Source organism: Meyerozyma guilliermondii, genomic scaffold (genome assembly GCF_000149425.1).
Source record: "Meyerozyma guilliermondii ATCC 6260 scaffold_3 genomic scaffold, whole genome shotgun sequence".
Classification (NCBI taxonomy): Eukaryota; Fungi; Ascomycota; class Pichiomycetes; order Serinales; family Debaryomycetaceae; genus Meyerozyma; species Meyerozyma guilliermondii.
The window spans coordinates 251,135-268,650 of record NW_001809798.1 but is presented as its reverse complement, the minus strand read 5'-3'; the positions used below and the strand labels follow the sequence as shown (position 1 = coordinate 268,650).

Here is a 17,516-nt window from a genome sequence, read left to right as displayed (position 1 = left end):
ACGTAAAGGCTACTGGCACATTGGAGTTCCTCCATCAGGATGCATGGATGAGTACTCGTTTAGAATTGCAAACAGAATTGTTGGAAACCATAAGAAAGCTCCAGGTATCGAGATTACTTTGAGTGGTCCAAAGTTGTTGTTTCATCATGATGTCGTTGTTGCTATCACTGGTGGAAAGGCAGAAGTTGATGTGAACGGAAATCCAGTTGACCAGTGGGCGCCTATTTTCATCAAGGCCGGTGACAAGTTGTCCATTGGTAAATTGAGCACTGGTTGCAGGGCCTACTTGGCTATTAGAGGTGGTATTGATGTCACTGAGTACTTGGGATCTCGCTCAACATTTGCACTTGGAAATTTGGGAGGCTACAATGGCCGTGTATTGAAATTGGGAGATGTCTTATTTTTGGGACAACCAGAATTACCCAGTTGTACCTTACCATCTGCTGTTTCGGAACCAACTAAAATCCCAGAATCTTTGATTCCCTCTTATGATTTCAATGCCAACAAGAGCTGGAAGGTAGGTGTAACGTGTGGTCCTCATGGATCGCCAGATTTCTTCAAACCAGAATCTGTCGATGAATTCTTCTCCGCCAAATGGAAGATCCACTATAACTCCAACAGATTTGGAGTCCGCCTTATTGGACCAAAGCCTCAATGGGCCAGAAAGGATGGAGGTGAAGCAGGTTTGCATCCCTCCAATGCTCATGATTATGTTTACTCTTTGGGTGCCATTAATTTCACTGGTGACGAGCCTGTCATATTGACTTGTGACGGTCCTTCATTGGGAGGTTTCGTTTGTGAGGCTGTGGTAGCTGAAGCTGAAATGTGGAAGATTGGACAAGTCAAACCTGGGGACACCATCCAATTTGTACCTCTTTCTTTTGAAGATGCCAAGCTGTTGAAGTCCAAACAGGATTCGCTTGTTGAAAGCTTGCAAGGAGAGTTACCTTCTATTGAAACCAAAGCGTTGCCCAAACCAGAAAATCCTGTTCTCGGTGAAGTCCAAGTTTCTCCTAATGCTCCCAAGGTCGTTTACCGTCAAGCTGGTGACAGATACATCTTGGTCGAGTATGGTGAAAATGTATTGGATTTGAACTTGAGCTACAGAATTCATAAGCTCATTGAAATGGTCAAGGATAACAAAACCAAGGGAATTGTTGAGATGTCTCAAGGTGTGAGATCCGTGTTAGTTGAGTTTGACTCTGAGGTTACTCAGAAACAACTTTTGCAAACTCTTATCTCTTACGAAAAGGAGATTGTCTTTGAGAACAAATGGAAGGTTCCTTCTCGTGTTATCAAATTACCTATGGCTTTTGAAGACGAGAAGACCCTCGCTGCTGTCAAGAGGTACCTGGAGACCATTAGAGCCGAAGCTCCATGGTTACCCAACAACGTCGACTTTATTGCTAGTATCAATGGAGTTGATAGAAGTGATGTCAAGAACATGATGTACACTGCCCGGTTTTTGGTTCTTGGATTGGGAGATGTCTTCCTCGGTGCACCTTGTGCGGTTCCTTTGGACCCAAGACACAGATTATTGGGTACCAAATATAACCCTTCGCGTACTTACACACCAAACGGTACCGTTGGAATTGGTGGAAACTACATGTGTATCTACACCATGGAGTCTCCTGGTGGATATCAGTTGGTAGGACGTACAGTTCCAATTTGGGACAAGTTGTCGTTGGGTTCACACTCTGTTAATCCATGGTTGCTTTCACCTTTCGATCAGGTTGAGTTCTATCCTGCTTCCGAAGCTGAGGTGGATGAATGCTCTGAACGTATGAATGCTGGTAAGTTCAAGGTTGAAATTGTGGATTCCGTCTTTGATCATGGTGCATACTTGAAATGGGTGCAAGAGCATTCTGCTTCGATTGAGGAATTCCAGAAAAACCAAGGCGGGGAGAAACTAGAGGAGTTCAACCGCTTGATTCAAATTTCAAATGCTGAATTGGCAACGAATGGGGGTGTTAAGTTGGGAGAGGATGAAAAGTTTAGCGACGATGCCGAATTGGTATACTCTGAGTACTCGGGACGATTCTGGAAACCATTGGTAGCTGTTGGCGACGAAGTCAAACAGGGTCAAGGTTTGATTGTAGTGGAAGCCATGAAGACAGAGATGGTGGTGAATGCGACTCGTGGAGGTAAAGTTGTCAAGATCTTCCATGATAATGGAGACATGGTTGATGCGGGAGATTTAGTGGTGGTTATTGAATAGTTTAAATTTTACAAATCATGATGGATTTTGTAGCAAAGTGAGTGGTGAATGAGAAGATGCGGTAGTGGAAGATATGAAGTAGTATAAGAAATGTATTGTAATACAGTGTGAACCAGAACCGTGAACATAACAGTCTTCTGTGCCGGCCCGCGTACGCGGTTAAATTCTCAACTTTTTACACACCTAATCTACGTATTATGACAGAACCAAAGGTCACGGCCGCTTCGCTTCAGCCCGAGCAATGGACCATGTCTTCCAATCAGGCTCTACAGATATTTATCACTGAACCAAGTGGCGCTAAACATTTCCAGCCTGCTTTTACATATCCAGTTTTTGGTGAAGCTGAACAAATATTCGGATTCAAAGATCTTGTAATATTCCTTTGCTTTGACCATTGCACGTTCTACCCTTTCTTGAACGTCAGGTACTCGGAAAAATTGAGCGACGAATCTCTTGAGGAACCAAAGGACCAACTTTTGAAGTTTTTACCAGAGTCCACCATCTTCAAAGACGAAGAAGAATGGGCTGATGCAATTCAAGAAGAGCAAGAAAACTACACTATTCCCGGGACACAATTTGGTGAGACCTTCACACAAGGAGGCAGTAGCTATGCTATTTACAAGATTGACCTCAAATCCGAAAGAGGATTAGAACTCTTAAAAAGATTACAGTTTCTTACCTTGTTATTCATTGAAGCTGCTTCATACATCGACAGCACAGACGAATTGTGGGACCTTTACGTGTTATACAAGGTAGATGATCCGAAACTACCCTCTGTGGTTGGATTGTGTACAGCTTATAACTACTGGAAATACCCTGGCGGTAAGAATTTCGATGAAGGTAAGGAAGAAGTCCGAAAAAAGCTTTCGCAGTTCATTATACTTCCTACACATCAGGGTAACCATTTGGGTGGACAATTTTACAATCGCTTATTTGAACTTTGGAAGTCAGACCCCAAGGTTGTCGAAATTGTGGTAGAAGATCCCAACGAGAGTTTTGACGACTTGCGAGACCGAAGTGACTTTTCGCGCCTCGTAGAGCAAAATATCTTCGACCTCCGAAGCATAGACATGAACCTCGTCAATAGCGATTGGTGGGAAACGACAAGAAGAGAGCAGAAGCTTGAACGAAGACAATTTTCTCGTTTGGTTGAAATGCTACTTTTACAAAAGTTGAAGTCGCCCAGTCCAAACGTCACAAACAAGGAGGTGAGGTTATTTATCAAAAAGAGATTGTTTGAGAAAAACAAAGAAGCATTGGCGGGTCTCGACGAAGCAACACGAAGGGACAAACTACACACAGCTTACGAATCGTTGGCACAGGATTATTACAGAATAATGGAGCCACTCAAATTAAAGCGAGAAAATGAAGCCTTGGACAATGGCGCCAATAAGAAACCCAAACTTGAGTAGACTGGTCGATGAAATCGCAATTCCGGTATAAGCTTTGCGTTTAATGTCAGTCGTAAATTATGCATATGCATATTTGCAGCCTTGAGATAGCAGAAAATTATCAGATAATATGTCATGGAAGACAGAGTTCAAAAGTCCGAGTTCCTAACATGTTGCGGCTCACCCACAAAAATGCTAATCTACTCAAGCGGCTGATTGCAATTGCATCTCTTGCATGGGCCAGTGGTCATGGTATTACGTCATTTGATGCGAAGAAGTTTCGGTATATGCTTCTATAAGGGCCGTGACGTCATAATTTGTGATTACGTAAACGTCAATAACCTCAATGCGGAATAACCATAACCGGAATGCGAATTCGGGTGCACACAATTGGTGCTCTTTTTTGATGAGTAAACTAAATAATTGGAAAGAAACAGAGAAAATAACATGTTCCTGCAAACTGGTTTCTGTGGCTCGTTTTTGCTTTACCTCCTTGCTCTCTCCATTGTACGTGACTCGCCCGCCTCGTCATGTCTCTTGTGCCGAGACGCGTGCGGCTCATAGCAAGTAACACAAAGAAGTCATCCTCAACGGACCTCACTATTTAAAAGGGGGGTGTAACCGTCATTTTTATTTTATCTATTGAAGATTGTTCATTAATAAAAAATGCACAGAACTTATTCTTTGAGAAGTCAAAAGGCTCCTACCGCCGCTCAATTGCAATCCCCACCTCCTCCTCCCTCGACTACTAAGTCAAGATTTTTCGGAAAGGGAGGAATTGCTTCCTCGTTCAGAAAGACGGTTGCTGGTAACACCGGTCCGGAATTGTCGAGAAAATTGAGTCAATACGTCAAGATGGAAAAGAATGTGATGAGAGCCATTGAATTGACTGCCAGAGAACGTCGTGACGTTGCCAAGCAATTGAGTGCTTGGGGTGAAGAAAACGACGAGGATGTCTCCGACGTTACCGATAAATTGGGAGTTTTAATTTACGAGATTGGTGAGTTGGAAGACCAATACATTGACAAGTACGACCAGTACCGTATAACCTTGAAGACCATTCGTAACATTGAGTCTTCTGTTCAACCATCCAGAGACAGAAAGCAAAAAATCACCGACGAAATTGCTCACCTCAAATACAAAGACCCTCAATCGCCAAAAATTCCAGTTTTGGAACAAGAATTGGTTAGAGCCGAGGCTGAGTCTTTGGTTGCTGAGGCACAATTGTCCAACATTACCAGACAACAATTGAAGGCTGCTTTCAACTACCAATTCGACGCTACCAGAGAATTGGCCGAAAAGTACGCTTTGGTTGCTGGTTACGGTAAGGCCTTGTTGGAGTTATTGGATGAGTCTGCTGTGACTCCAGGAGAGACCAGACCAACTTACGATGGCTACGAAGCTTCCAAGCAAATTATCATTGACGCTGAGAACGCCTTGGCCTCATGGACTTTGGACTCTGCTGCTGTCAAGCCAACCTTGTCCTTGCACCAATCTGAGTACGAGGAGCCTGCTGAGGATGATCTTGCCAATGCTGAGGAGGAATTCGCCAAGCATGACGAGGTTGCTGAAAAGTAAGGTCACATAATGTAACAATCTAAATCGCTATGATAAGCTGGCCTGTCCTCTTTTTGTAATATTTGTATTATTTTAATAGCCTTCGTATAATTATTAGCTCGATTGCATTTTTGTTTCCACTGAAACTGTAAGCTGTAGAGCGTTGTCAAGCTCTTTGAGGGTGATTATGCTTTTAGAAGCAAGTTCAAGTATGCTGGAAAAAGATGCTGCAACGATGGATCTCGTTGGTGGACTTTCTGCCTCAATGGTCAAAGATTGATCTATACTGCGAGGTAAAAGCTGATGCAACATGACGACGCATTTGAGTTTTGGAGAAATATTTTCCCCCCTTTGTTCCGCTTTGTCGTACCTTGAAACAGCACCGTACTTCATTCCTCTCAATATCAAGAATTGGTAAAATTCACGTAGTTGGCCGTGTATCTCAGCAGGAATAACAGCCAAATTTTTACCCTCAGAATCTACTATTGGTTCCAAGGCAAAATCAGCTATTGGGAAAGTATTCGTCTCCTTTGCTTCTTGACTTTCTGCACGTAACCCAAGCTCAGGAAGCGAGATATCGTAATCTTCTTGCATGTAATTTGGCTGCAAATTTTCATCCTGATCATCGAAGAGCATAGCGGCATCACCATAGTATTCGCTGATACTAGCCTGTGAGGGGATGAGGTTCCTACCCACCTCATGTTCGACAGAAGCATCTTCTATGCTCTTCATAAGGGTGCTTTGTAATTCCCTGTAATCTGAACGATCAAAGTAGTTGGCGACCTCGACATTTTTGGAAATGCATCGATAGCAGTAAGAAGTGAGATGGTTCAAAGTGTATGGATGACGGAAAAACTCTATGTTGAGGATCTCTGTGGTTACCGGTTTCAAGCTTTCGCTTTTACATCTCTTCGTTGTGTGATTGAGAACACATTCCTCATCAATAATAAGCCTGCGTTTCTTCGGATCTTTTTTGATGGTTGATGACGACGAAGAGTCTCGAAGTGTGCTTTTGAACAAGCCGGATATTGTGGACTCAACCTGTGGTTCTTGCCCTTGGGGATAGATGATATCTGGGAGCAAGGTATCCATGTTCACATCCTCCTCGATATTATTTTCAAGCTGATGACCCAAGTCAAGTGCAAAGTCGTCATCGATGTCAAGGCTCTTATTAGATATGTGATGGTACTGCTGGGCTTGCGGTGAGGATATAAATCGTGTGCTTGTATCTTGTTCTTTTTGCTTAACTTCAAATGGTAAAGAATTGAAAGTTACAGCAGTCAAAGACAAAGTGAGATCCATCTGGATGTCAAAACTTTGATCATCAGATAGAAACGTAATCTTCTTAGACCTCCTAGCTTCTCCATTATTAGTGACCTTGGTCAGAGGAAGAATGTTTAAGAACCTAGCCAGATTCAACTGAAACTGAATATTGGAAACATCTCTCATGATACAAGATACCTGCTGTGAGTACATGATAGATAAGCCATGCATCAATTTCGACAAGTCACGAAGTAGAAAAGTCTGGCTATTTTTCGAGATTTGATTGCACAATTCATGAACTGAATAATTGGTAATTCGGCTTTTGGCTAACTTCGAAGCAAGGCCACTAATTCCTATATTATCCAATTGCCATGCTAGACGTAATCCCTCATCATTCTCGAGCCTGCTCAAGAGGTTCATGATAGTATGCAAAAGTGGTAGAAATATAAAGGGTGAGTGTGAAAGTTATGTGTCAGATAATGTGAATTTTGCAACCATACCCACTAATGGAACGCGTGCAAAAAAAGGTAAATTTTTAGATAAGATTAAGATAGTTTATAACGAATACTATAGATTGCATCGTGCAAGACAACAACCCATTTTATAGTATCTGTGTAGTTGCTGCGTTCTGCCGCATCATATAGTCTCCATAGAAGTACTTGTCGACTGTTGGTTTCAAAATAAGTCGAATTTTGTTCAGTGGAAAAAGGTACCTCTCCATATATCAAATGGTGGAACCATGTTTCTTTCGCTGGTGAGCTAAAGATGTACTCATAATGCCTTGGTTTTAACGACAACTCATTCTCTAAATGTATCAACTTATGGTTCACAACCTTGTATTGAGCATAACGTTTCAACTTGACAAGAGCCTTATACCAGGGATAATCCTCAATAAGACCATCTTGAACTTCCTTGGAATAGGTATCGAAATGGCTGGAGATCTCCACCGCTGATTGTAGAAGGGACTGGAATTCAGCTATCAAGTCCCCGAATCGCACACTATTAATATCCACATCGTTCTTCACGTTGTTATATATGGTCGACTTTTCAAGGAGCTTTGAAGGAACCAATTTGTTGCTCCATGCTGATAACTGGTTCTGGTACTTCTCTTTGTAATTGTCAAAGGACCTTGAAATACTTTCAAAGTATGGTTCGGTTTTACTATGAAGAATCTCTCTCTCGCTCAAGGAAATGGTGAAAAGACCAACAAACCGTGCTAACAGAGAATGTAAATTCAAGTTCTCATCGACGTCTTTAACATGTTTTAGAGAGAACATATTGGAATTGTGACAGTATCCTGTTTCATTATCAAACCTGACATTGATTACAGGTGCGCTCAAGTGGTTTTGAAAGACAAATGCATCGGACCGGTCAGGATTGTCTGATATAATGTTATGGATGACATTTTTGTCTTGTTTGTTCCAGTAACGAAAAAGAGTCGACCTGGACCCCTTTTCGTTTGGAAATGGGATATATTTGGCCGTCTTTTTAATCAAGTGATCAAACACAGGAGTTGATTCTATTCTGAAATTAGTGCCTCTCACAATGTCAAGGTCAAGGTTGATGTAGCACAAGACTGGGTGCTTATTATCAAGAGCTTTCGGATCATCGCCAAAAAGTTGACTGCCTACCAAACCACTTCTGGATCCATCCCAAGACACGAACTTTATGGTCCGTAAGGGCTTCCAGCCGAGTTTTAAAAGCTGACGGAAATGCTTCATAATCTCAAACAAAACAGCATGATTGCTCAAGACATTGGCAGAAGTTAGCGAGTCTCTACCCGCGCCAATGATAATCTCCCCGTCGTTAAGAATTCCCTTGACAGATCCAACGACGTTGGAAATTCTTCTCGGTTTCTGGTCGAGAAAATTGCTGCTCAAATGGAGCATTAAGCGCTCGTCTGTTGCTTTGGACGCTTCGAGTATCGGTTGAATGGAGGCATAGCTAACGGGAATGGCCGGGATAGATGGACGAGAGTTGGCATTATTCCAGAACGGTATCAAAGACCCACTATCTCTTGAAATTGCCGCCGAATTGTTCAAATCTTCATGGTAGATGATGAACCCTACAGCGCCTTTGTGCTGGGCAATTTGTAGCTTTTCGGCTGCGGAGAGTACCGAAGACAGATTTGACTTGGCTATCACTATACAGCCGTTAACATCCTTAGTGTAGCTCAGATGGGTCCCTTCTTCGACGTAGACAAATGGGGCCGTAACCGCTCCATTGGAGCCGAAACTGAGGTATGCGGGTGTTGAGAAGCCCTTCTCGCTCAAGCGAGCATCGTAGATGACCGCACCATCGTCAGCTATCAACGAAAGTGTCAGGGATTGCGGGCAGCGGAGTTGCGGTACGTTGTAGGAGTAGGTATGAGGATGGTATCCAAGCAGTTTAAAGACGTTAGACACATACCGTTCTAGGTCTGGATTATCTGTAGATGTCAACGAATGGCTTTTGGCCTCGCTGATTTTCGTGAGGTTTCCCAACCACATGTCTATGGATTCCCTATTGGTGAAGCTGGTGTTTTCTGTGTCGCTGTAAAGAAGAAAGTTGCGTTTGATGTCAGATTTGGTCAAATGGAGGCCATACCATCTGCGAAAGTCTCGGCTGAGTGACGTTCGAGGTAAGAAAGAAAGATGCATTATTATGATGGCGGCGAGACCCAAACAGCAGAACCACCAGAACCGTCGCTTCACGAGCTTCTGTTGTTGAACTTGGTAGTACTCATCGTATTTGGATTGAAGGTCTTCTATCATTTCCGGTTCCAAGTCACCATCTCCTATTATCGAATATTGCAGATGACGATGTTCTAAAAATGGCGTGGTTTCGGATACCAGGGAATAGACTTCATTTTCGGTGTCTACTACTGACAGGTTCGTTCTCTCGGACGAAATAGACATGTCACGTTCTGTTGCAGCATAAAAGGAGAAACTGAGTGCTTCCCCACGTGAGGTTGGTTATCGTCCTGCATGTCTTTCAAGTGCAGTGACGTGCGACCAGAGAAGGGCTCTGTGCAGTCTGCGATGCCATTTAAGTTTGGCATCTACAAGCACCTATCAAGCACCCAGCGAAAAATCACGGTTTTGCAGCATGGCTCAAAGTGCTTCTGGATCCACGGTGCCGCAGGTGACCAGCTCACAAATACTTAAGGAGGCGTTCGAAAGCAAGGAGCAACGATGGCTGCGGCCCCAGCAAACGATCCAAGACCTCGAGGACTTGCGATCATTTCAGATCACCAAGCGCCGAGAATACGAACAGCAAATCAACAAAAACAGACTCAATTACGGCCAATGGCTTCGGTACGCCAAATGGGAGGTGGAATTCAATCGAGATTTCACTCGAGCCAGATCCATCTATGAACGGGCACTCGAAGTAGATGTCGAACACATCCCATTTTGGACCCAGTATATCCGGATGGAATTGCATCACCGCAATGTCAACCACGCGAGAAACCTCTTGGAAAGGGGTGTGACTGTGCTTCCGAGAGTACACAAGTTGTGGTTTATGTATGTTCAAACGGAGGAGATCTTGGGCCATTATCAAGCTGTCAGGGACATCTTTGAACGATGGCTTTCATGGCATCCTACTCCAGAAGCATGGGACGCCTATATCAACTTTGAGCGACGCTACGACGAATATGACAATGCCAGGTCTATCTTTGTGCGCTATGTACTGGAACATGACACTGTCGAAACTTGGTCCAAATGGATCCATATGGAATCTGGTATTCTCGATAATGTGCCTCATATTCGAAAGATCTATGAACTTGCGGCTAACACATTACTTGAGAAGTTGAAAACGGGTACTGTGAAAGAGGATATAATGAGCATTTTCATCCAGTGGGCTTCGTGGGAAGCGTCGGTTCGTGAGCAGGAAAGAGCCAGTGCAATATACTCCGTCTTGTTGGACGAGTCCAAGTTTCAGTTCCCACAGCACCAAAGGGAAACGTTGTTGCGTGGATTTGCTGACTTTGAAAGACAATATGGTAACCATGATACCATCGAAAAAAGCATACGTTTGAAACGTCGAGCAGAATACGAACAGGAGATTAAAACAGACCCGCATAATTACGATTCGTGGTGGGCACTTATCGATATTCTCAAAGAAGAGAATAAAACTGGTGATATCAAAGAGACCTACGAGAAATTTATGAATACTTCCCCCACCACAGACGACGGTAAGACGGTTTATTGGCGCCGATTTGTGTTACTAGGAATCAGATATGCTCTATGGACCGAATTCGACGTTGAAGATGTTGAAGAAGCACGGTCAGTATGGAATAGGCTATTGCAAGCTATTCCTCACAAACAATTTACATTTTCCAAGGTGTGGATTGGAGTGGCTGAATTCGAGTTGAGAAATAGTCCTGAGGACGGCTTACTACGTGCGAGGAAAGTTCTTGGTAGAAGCATTGGACTTACAAGTTCAAGAGCCAAACCAAAGTTGTTCCGGTTCTATATCGAACTAGAGAGAAAACTTGGCGAATGGGATCGAGCTCGCAAGCTATTTGAAAAATGGATAGAGACTGAGAGTTCAAATGGAGTTCAGAATATATGGCTGGTGGTGAAGCAATATGTTGCTTTCGAAGAGGCTAACCGAGAACACGAAAGATGTCGTTCATTATTTGAGTTCATGTTGGACCTTACGACTCGGGAAAATGATGTGAAGTTAAAAGGGACAGTATGGAATCTGTACATTGAGTTCGAAAAGGACCTCTTCAACTACTCCCTTGCAAGAGATCTTTATGAACGGTACACAAAGACCAGCGATGTTGCATCTTCGTGGATATCTTTTGCCTTGTTTGAATCGAGTATTCCTACGGAAGAACAACTTCGAATCTTTGAAGAAAGTGAAGAAGAAGAGGTGGAGTTCAACATAACCGACCAGCATAAGCAGAACACCAGCGCAATTTTCAAGCGGGCATTGGAACATTTCGCTGCAAAGGGACTTTCAGAAGAGCGTCTTGTGGTGTTGAGAGCATGGCAAGGTTACGAAAATGAACATGGAGACGAACAGAGCGTAAAGCAAGTCCAAGAGTTACTTCCTGAGTTTGTTCGGAAGCGCAGGGTGGTCAATGGCGTTGAAGAAGAGTACATTGAGTACGAGTTTCCCGGCGACAAGGAATCCGCCCCGGCAGAGCCATCGATCAACAAGTTCTTGCAAAATGCCAAATTATGGGCGGCTAAGAACGGCTGAAAGCAATTACGTCAAGTTCGTGACTTCTGGTAGTATCAGCATAGTTATTGAGTATATGAATAAAGAATTGCATTCGTCAAAGGTACCAATGACTAGGATAAACGCTAAATTTCGAAAGTAAGAGATTCAGTAACCGGTACATTTCTACTCCACTAACCTCTGGCCAAGATTAACATCCTAATTCGGCTATCCTACCATCCACCTCTCAAGGTCAACACCAAGTGCAAGGAACTCCCTGGTGTGATATTAGACTCCAGAACCGTGCTTTCGTCGTCCAACTGTGATCCGTTGAAAATGAGTCTTTGCTGGGAGGGAGGAATTCCCTCTTTTTCTTCCATCATTTCCTTGACACGAATGATTCTGTCGGTCGGTTCGATGTCAACAGGGATGTCTCTGCCTGTCAATGTTTTCACTTTGACTTGCATGGTATCTAGTATATAATCACAAAGTTGGATTCTACGCGCGATGAAGTGCAAATCGAGTGCGATGTGCGATTCGAGTGCGATCGATTCGGTCCATGCTAGCTACACCAGAAGTTCCCACGTTGGACTTAAATGTATATGAGCCTGCTGAGGACTCTTTCCTACTTCTAGACTGCTTGGAGCAAGACCAGCACTACTTAAAACTGCATTTAAATACGTCTGTGCCTATAGTATCGGAGATTGGAGCTGGTTCAGGAATTGTGATTGCATTTATCAAACGACACTTGTATCCCTGGGGCATCTATATACCTACCGATGTCAATCCACATGCCTGCCAGGCGGTTCTTGCCACCTTAAAGAAGAACAGTGGTGGTGTTCCTCTGATATATGACGTTTGTCAGATGGACTGTACCACGGCCATACGAAGTCAATGCCTTGATTTATTGGTATTTAATCCTCCCTACGTCCCCGCAGAGGCTGTGCCTGCTACCCCTAATACTCTCGATGACGAAACTTGGCTTGACCTTGCGTTGTTGGGAGGAGACGATGGCATGGAAGTCACATGGAGAGTATTGAAAAATTTGAGCTCGATTCTTGCTCCCAATGGCATAGCATATATATTGTTCTGTGCTCGAAATAAGCCGAAGGAGGTGTGTCTTTACATGCGTAGCCAAGGCTGGCTAGCAGAGGAAGTCATTACTAGAAAGGCAGGATGGGAAGTGCTTACCGTGGTGCGATTTGAAAAAGACGAAAATCATCAAAAGTAAAAAGGCGCTTTCAAGTAGTACTGTCGTCAAGGCATTATACTCCTGAACCAAACGGTTTCCTCTTGTGTCTTTTTTATGACCTGACTTTCTCCATCCTTAAGTATGGGTGCATCGCGGCACCATCTCATCGACTCAACTTGAGACTGTCACAGTCCACTTTACATTCCTAATCACAACTAAAAATGGAAAATCCAGCTTCTTCCAGACCTACAAAATGGTCTGGGACTCCGTTACGACATAAAACCATCGATGGACAAAAACTCGATACCATTATATCTGGCCATCTCACCTCCGAGCAGCTCGATGCGTACCAGCAGTACTTCAGAATCGAGGAGATCAGCGACCTTTTACGAACATCCAACAAACGCAGAGTTGGTGTACTTCTGTTGTTGCCTTCTGGAAAGCCACAAGAGAACCCAAACCTAAAGAGAGACCCTTCCCCTCCTCCCAAGTATGACAATTATGGCAACAGAGTCAACACTCGCGACTCGTTAATGGGCCTTTCACTCGAAAACGAACGCCATTACCTTGTGGAAAAGGCAGCTTCTACCATCAAGTACTATATGTCTCCACTTGACTACCATAAACCCGCCAAAATCTACGAAAAATTGTATATACCGTTGAAAGATTTTCCTGACATAAACTTTGTTGGATTACTTTTGGGGCCCCGTGGAAATACCTTGCGTCAAATCCAGGAAGACAGTGGTGCAAAACTAGCAATTCGAGGAAAAGGATCGGTAAAAGATGGGAAATCAAGTGGCAACGTTATAACGGAATCAGAAGAGTCTGGTGCACTCATGTCTCCTAAATCGTTCGCTAATCCGTTTGTGGACAACAATAGTGAAGACCTCCATGTGGTGATTACAGCAGACTCGTCCAGGAAAATAGAAAAAGCAATCATGTTTGCTAACGAAATCATCAATAAGGCCATTTCGTCGCCGATGGGTCAAAACGACTTGAAGCGTGGTCAATTGCGAGAATTAGCCATCTTGAACGGTACACTTCGTGAGTCTCGTCCATTTATCCCTGAAGAGGAAAGACAAGCTCCACCTGTGATGGATATATCTCTGATTGTGTGCAAAATATGCGGTAAAGTTGGACATTTTGCAAGAGATTGTAAATTAAGAAACCGTAATGAAAGTGCTCCAGAAAGATCCTACCAGCCCCCAGAACCACAATATGCTCCAGAGGAAGAGGCTGTCCCTGCTTCATATAGTTACGAACCTCGTCACAAGGAAAATGGCAGACGAAGGGACGACGATGCTTCTCTTCCTCCATGGAAACGCCAAAAGCCTTCAATCCCTTCATTGCCTGTGTCCCCATGGCAATCACAGCCTCCAATCCCCACACCATTGGCTAGGTCCACACCGCCCATGCAAACACAAACTCTTCAAAATACAAAGCCAAAACCACCTCCAGGTCTTCATATGGGAGAAAGACCTCCGCCTCCAGCCAATACGCTAAAGCCCCCACCTCCAGCAACCACTTCAAAACCACCACCACCCACAACTATATTAAAACCACCACCTCCATCTTCAGCGCCCAAACCACCACCTCCAACAAGCAAGCCCGTACCACCTGCGAAACCCGCTCCTCCACCTCCCACAAAGAAGCCGGATCCTCCTTCATAATATATGGCATTCACTACAACCTCGTCGTATTTGCGTAATATTCTATGTAGTCTTAATTACTTGTCATTATACAAGCGTATGCTAGGACATGGCAATGCTCACTTCACCAAATCTAAGTTTTCATACACCGATCCAGAAGCCTTGAATAATTCAGAGGCGGTTACTCCGTTCTTAGTCTCTTCGTTTTCCTTCAATTGTTGTAACATAAGTCTGGCTTTTTCTCTTTCTTTGTAACCATGCAAGCATTCGAAATAGTCGTCAAAATGAGGGGTGCATTCTTTCTTGGTCTGAGTGTCCGCACTGGTGTAACAAGAAACCAAGGTTTGGAATTCATAAAAACACCTTCTTGTGCCCCCGTTTCTTGAATAGGGTTGCATTTCAGACTAACTGTATTCTTCTTTACATTTCCTCAATCCGCATTGGACGAGTTTGCGGTTTGCGCACTACTGTCTATACACTTTCATGGCTGCGAAAATGAAATGCTGTTTATATGTACGCTAGCATTTCTTTTATGCACGCTTTCACCTTGTAGTATAATGGTCCCACTGTTCCGTCAATCTCGATGTCTCCTGTATCGTCTCCGTCAATGCTACCGTAGGTAACTTTTCTGATGGCAATTTTACCATTTACTACCAAAGTACCCTCACCTTTGAACTCGGCATTCATTTCTTTGGCAATGAGTTTTCTTTTGAGTTCTGGAAGTCGAATATTACCAATGGCAAACTTGGGACCGCTTGATCCCTCTTGTTGCACAATCGCTTGGCCCGCCTCGGTTTGGCGTTTCATGAATTCTTCCTTTGATATGTACTTCAAAGAGAACTGAGTGGAAGGATTGATGTAATCTGGAACGGTTTTGGCCTTCTTCCTTGGCATGTGTGGATTGTGAAGCTCAAGCTCACCATAAGCAGGAGCAACACGGTAGTTTCCGTCTACTTTTTGCCACTTCAACGTATCGACGATCTCATCTTCAAGAACCACTTCGAAATTTGTTAAGGCAAGCGAGTCTTCTTGCTCATCAACTCCAATCTTCAAGCTCGTCTCATAGTCTGCAGCATGTATTGCCATTCGTGATGGCCCTGAATACTTACCAGACGAGTGACCACTGAGACCTCCACGAATAGATACCAAAGAAAGTGCTCGAGAACTATGCAATAAAGACAGTTTATTTTGTTCTTTCTCCTGCATTGCTTGCAGTTGTTCAAACATTTTTTTCACGGCCGGAAGGCCATCGTACTCCTCATCCAAATCAGCTGTTTTCGATGGGTCAGGCAAGAGAACGAGATTGTAAGGTTTCAATGATGAAACGATCAAACTGAGAGATCTCAAGTCCACAAGCCCTGCCAAGTCAACAAACGACAAACTGCATCTGAACTTTAGATCTTGCGTTTTAGTAACAATCACTCTCTTGCGAGGCTGGAAGAGGGTATGGAGATTCTTTTGCAAGATCTGATTATTAAGGGTTTCTTGAGGAGTTAAACGATTTGTTTGAATGCCTCCTCCTCTACCACTTCTTCTGTCATCATCATTTCCCCACTTCAACTTGTCTTCTTGCTCAAACTTTCGCTTAGAATCCAGAATAAGCTTTGCGTTCGTCAAGTCCTCGGCTCTCTGGTAGTCCTTGATATCTATAACTTCTCCATAATCATCGAACTTTCTCTTGTGAGGTGGGATATACGGAAACATTGCCTGACGTGGCTTCAACTTATGGGTAATTTTGACGTCAAGAGGAAGTTCGTCATCTAAGGTTTGCTTGACTTGGTCAGCGACAAAGGCATCTTGGGTGACAATTGCATTCACATTTGTGTCAATTGCACCGGGCATTGCTCCTGCTTCTGTCTCGGTGGTGGTTGGCATTTCCTCGTCAGAAGACTCGGCGTCTTCCCCATCATCCGATGAAGAGTCTTCTTCCTCAAGATTATCGGCATTTAACAAATTTTGGTTCTTTCTATCACGCACCTGTTCGAATAATTTCTTCTTTCTTTGGTGATTTATACGCTCTTGGAATGACGTGAGCTCCGAGCCACTCAAGGGATCCTCTCGAGATAAGCCTCGAAGTGGAATTGTACCTTCATAGCCAATTGCGAGTCCATCTTCGGCATTTCCATATTTCTCCCTAGAGAGTCTTACCCAGTCAGTAAATAATTGGGCGTTGATACTAAAATCGGCACCAAAATGAGTTTTTTCAGTCAACAAAACCGTATTCTTCTGATCCAGGCATAAGTATTTCAAAACTTCAAACGATACATCACCACTATTCATATCTATCCCAGCACATAATACGATTTTGGGGCCACTGAGTTGAATCAATTCCTTGGGATCCAGCAAGAGATCAACCTTGGAGGGATCAAATGGGAAATTATTCTTGTTGGTGCTGTTCATGGAGGCAGAAGATGCAGCCTCCCATTCTTTTACCAACAGAGTGGACATCCACTCGAGTAAACTAGATGCATAATTGAGAACCTTAGTTCCTGAATAGGACAAGAAATAGACTGGAATTGGCTGACTTTGAAGATGGTGGTCCACGAGATGCAAAAGTTCGAGAAACCGGCCAGAAAGTGACGTTGGAAGCACCACAGCACCTCCATTCGCGAGTGTAGCATCCATCAACTGGAGGAACTTTTCTGCTCGTTTTTTATGGGGAAGATTAGAACCAAGATCAGTGTTGGTTATCAATACAGTGGGTCTCATCAATTGAGACAATGGGTTACCGGTTGATGCTGAAAGAAAGCTTGAACTACTCAAGAATGAGTCCTTCGAATGGTTCCATGAGGGGGCATAAATTACCTTTTCTAATCTCTTGGTTATACACCAGAAGGTACCACCCAAAGTATGTCCAGCATTGTATGGTGTAATTATCATTTTATTTTCAAACAAACTTAAAGTTTGCGAATATTTCAACGGGCACTGCCTTATCGAACCAGTCATCCACTTCGTCCACCTCCATAAGTGCATCTTTTAAAGGTCCTAAACACCCTTCGATCTGTAAAATTCTACTGTGGAAACTCGACCTAGCTGGTTTCACGGGAAGTGTTGAATATATAGGGATCTTGGACATTATGTGAGGAAATTTTTAC

General features: G+C 43.6%; 10 protein-coding genes across 10 annotated transcripts; 6 read left to right on the top strand and 4 right to left on the bottom strand. All coding sequences in view use genetic code 12, as the record gives it.

Moving 5' to 3' along the window:
* Positions 1–43: 43 nt before the first annotated feature.
* Positions 44–2,218, top strand: DUR1,2 (bifunctional urea carboxylase/allophanate hydrolase; the record flags this gene model as incomplete). Its single annotated transcript, XM_001484672.1, has 1 exon — positions 44–2,218. One exon carries the CDS (start codon positions 44–46, stop codon positions 2,216–2,218), a length of 2,175 nt encoding a protein of 724 aa, XP_001484722.2.
* A 197-nt stretch (positions 2,219–2,415) lies between these two features.
* HAT1 (histone acetyltransferase catalytic subunit) lies at positions 2,416–3,630 on the top strand (the record flags this gene model as incomplete). Its single annotated transcript, XM_001484671.1, has 1 exon — positions 2,416–3,630. One exon carries the CDS (start codon positions 2,416–2,418, stop codon positions 3,628–3,630), a length of 1,215 nt encoding a protein of 404 aa, XP_001484721.1.
* A 645-nt stretch (positions 3,631–4,275) lies between these two features.
* On the top strand, positions 4,276–5,187 carry PIL1 (lipid-binding protein; the record flags this gene model as incomplete). Its single annotated transcript, XM_001484670.1, has 1 exon — positions 4,276–5,187. The coding sequence occupies one exon, from the start codon at positions 4,276–4,278 to the stop codon at positions 5,185–5,187; it is 912 nt and encodes a 303-aa protein (XP_001484720.1).
* A 93-nt stretch (positions 5,188–5,280) lies between these two features.
* On the bottom strand, positions 5,281–6,849 carry PGUG_02448 (uncharacterized protein; the record flags this gene model as incomplete). The annotated part of the gene is made up of 1 exon (XM_001484669.1): positions 5,281–6,849. The coding sequence occupies one exon, from the start codon at positions 6,847–6,849 to the stop codon at positions 5,281–5,283; it is 1,569 nt and encodes a 522-aa protein (XP_001484719.2).
* A 125-nt stretch (positions 6,850–6,974) lies between these two features.
* Positions 6,975–9,326, bottom strand: PGUG_02447 (uncharacterized protein; the record flags this gene model as incomplete). The annotated part of the gene is made up of 1 exon (XM_001484668.1): positions 6,975–9,326. The coding sequence occupies one exon, from the start codon at positions 9,324–9,326 to the stop codon at positions 6,975–6,977; it is 2,352 nt and encodes a 783-aa protein (XP_001484718.2).
* Positions 9,327–9,516: 190 nt separating this feature from the next.
* Positions 9,517–11,622, top strand: PGUG_02446 (uncharacterized protein; the record flags this gene model as incomplete). The annotated part of the gene is made up of 1 exon (XM_001484667.1): positions 9,517–11,622. The coding sequence occupies one exon, from the start codon at positions 9,517–9,519 to the stop codon at positions 11,620–11,622; it is 2,106 nt and encodes a 701-aa protein (XP_001484717.2).
* Positions 11,623–11,813: 191 nt separating this feature from the next.
* On the bottom strand, positions 11,814–12,047 carry RUB1 (NEDD8 family protein; the record flags this gene model as incomplete). Its single annotated transcript, XM_001484666.1, has 1 exon — positions 11,814–12,047. One exon carries the CDS (start codon positions 12,045–12,047, stop codon positions 11,814–11,816), a length of 234 nt encoding a protein of 77 aa, XP_001484716.2.
* A 92-nt stretch (positions 12,048–12,139) lies between these two features.
* PGUG_02444 (S-adenosylmethionine-dependent methyltransferase) lies at positions 12,140–12,811 on the top strand (the record flags this gene model as incomplete). The annotated part of the gene is made up of 1 exon (XM_001484665.1): positions 12,140–12,811. One exon carries the CDS (start codon positions 12,140–12,142, stop codon positions 12,809–12,811), a length of 672 nt encoding a protein of 223 aa, XP_001484715.2.
* Positions 12,812–12,993: 182 nt separating this feature from the next.
* PGUG_02443 (mRNA splicing protein) lies at positions 12,994–14,442 on the top strand (the record flags this gene model as incomplete). The annotated part of the gene is made up of 1 exon (XM_001484664.1): positions 12,994–14,442. The coding sequence occupies one exon, from the start codon at positions 12,994–12,996 to the stop codon at positions 14,440–14,442; it is 1,449 nt and encodes a 482-aa protein (XP_001484714.2).
* A 486-nt stretch (positions 14,443–14,928) lies between these two features.
* PGUG_02442 (cleavage polyadenylation factor subunit) lies at positions 14,929–17,394 on the bottom strand (the record flags this gene model as incomplete). Its single annotated transcript, XM_001484663.1, has 1 exon — positions 14,929–17,394. The coding sequence occupies one exon, from the start codon at positions 17,392–17,394 to the stop codon at positions 14,929–14,931; it is 2,466 nt and encodes an 821-aa protein (XP_001484713.2).
* Between the last annotated feature and the right edge of the window lie 122 nt (positions 17,395–17,516).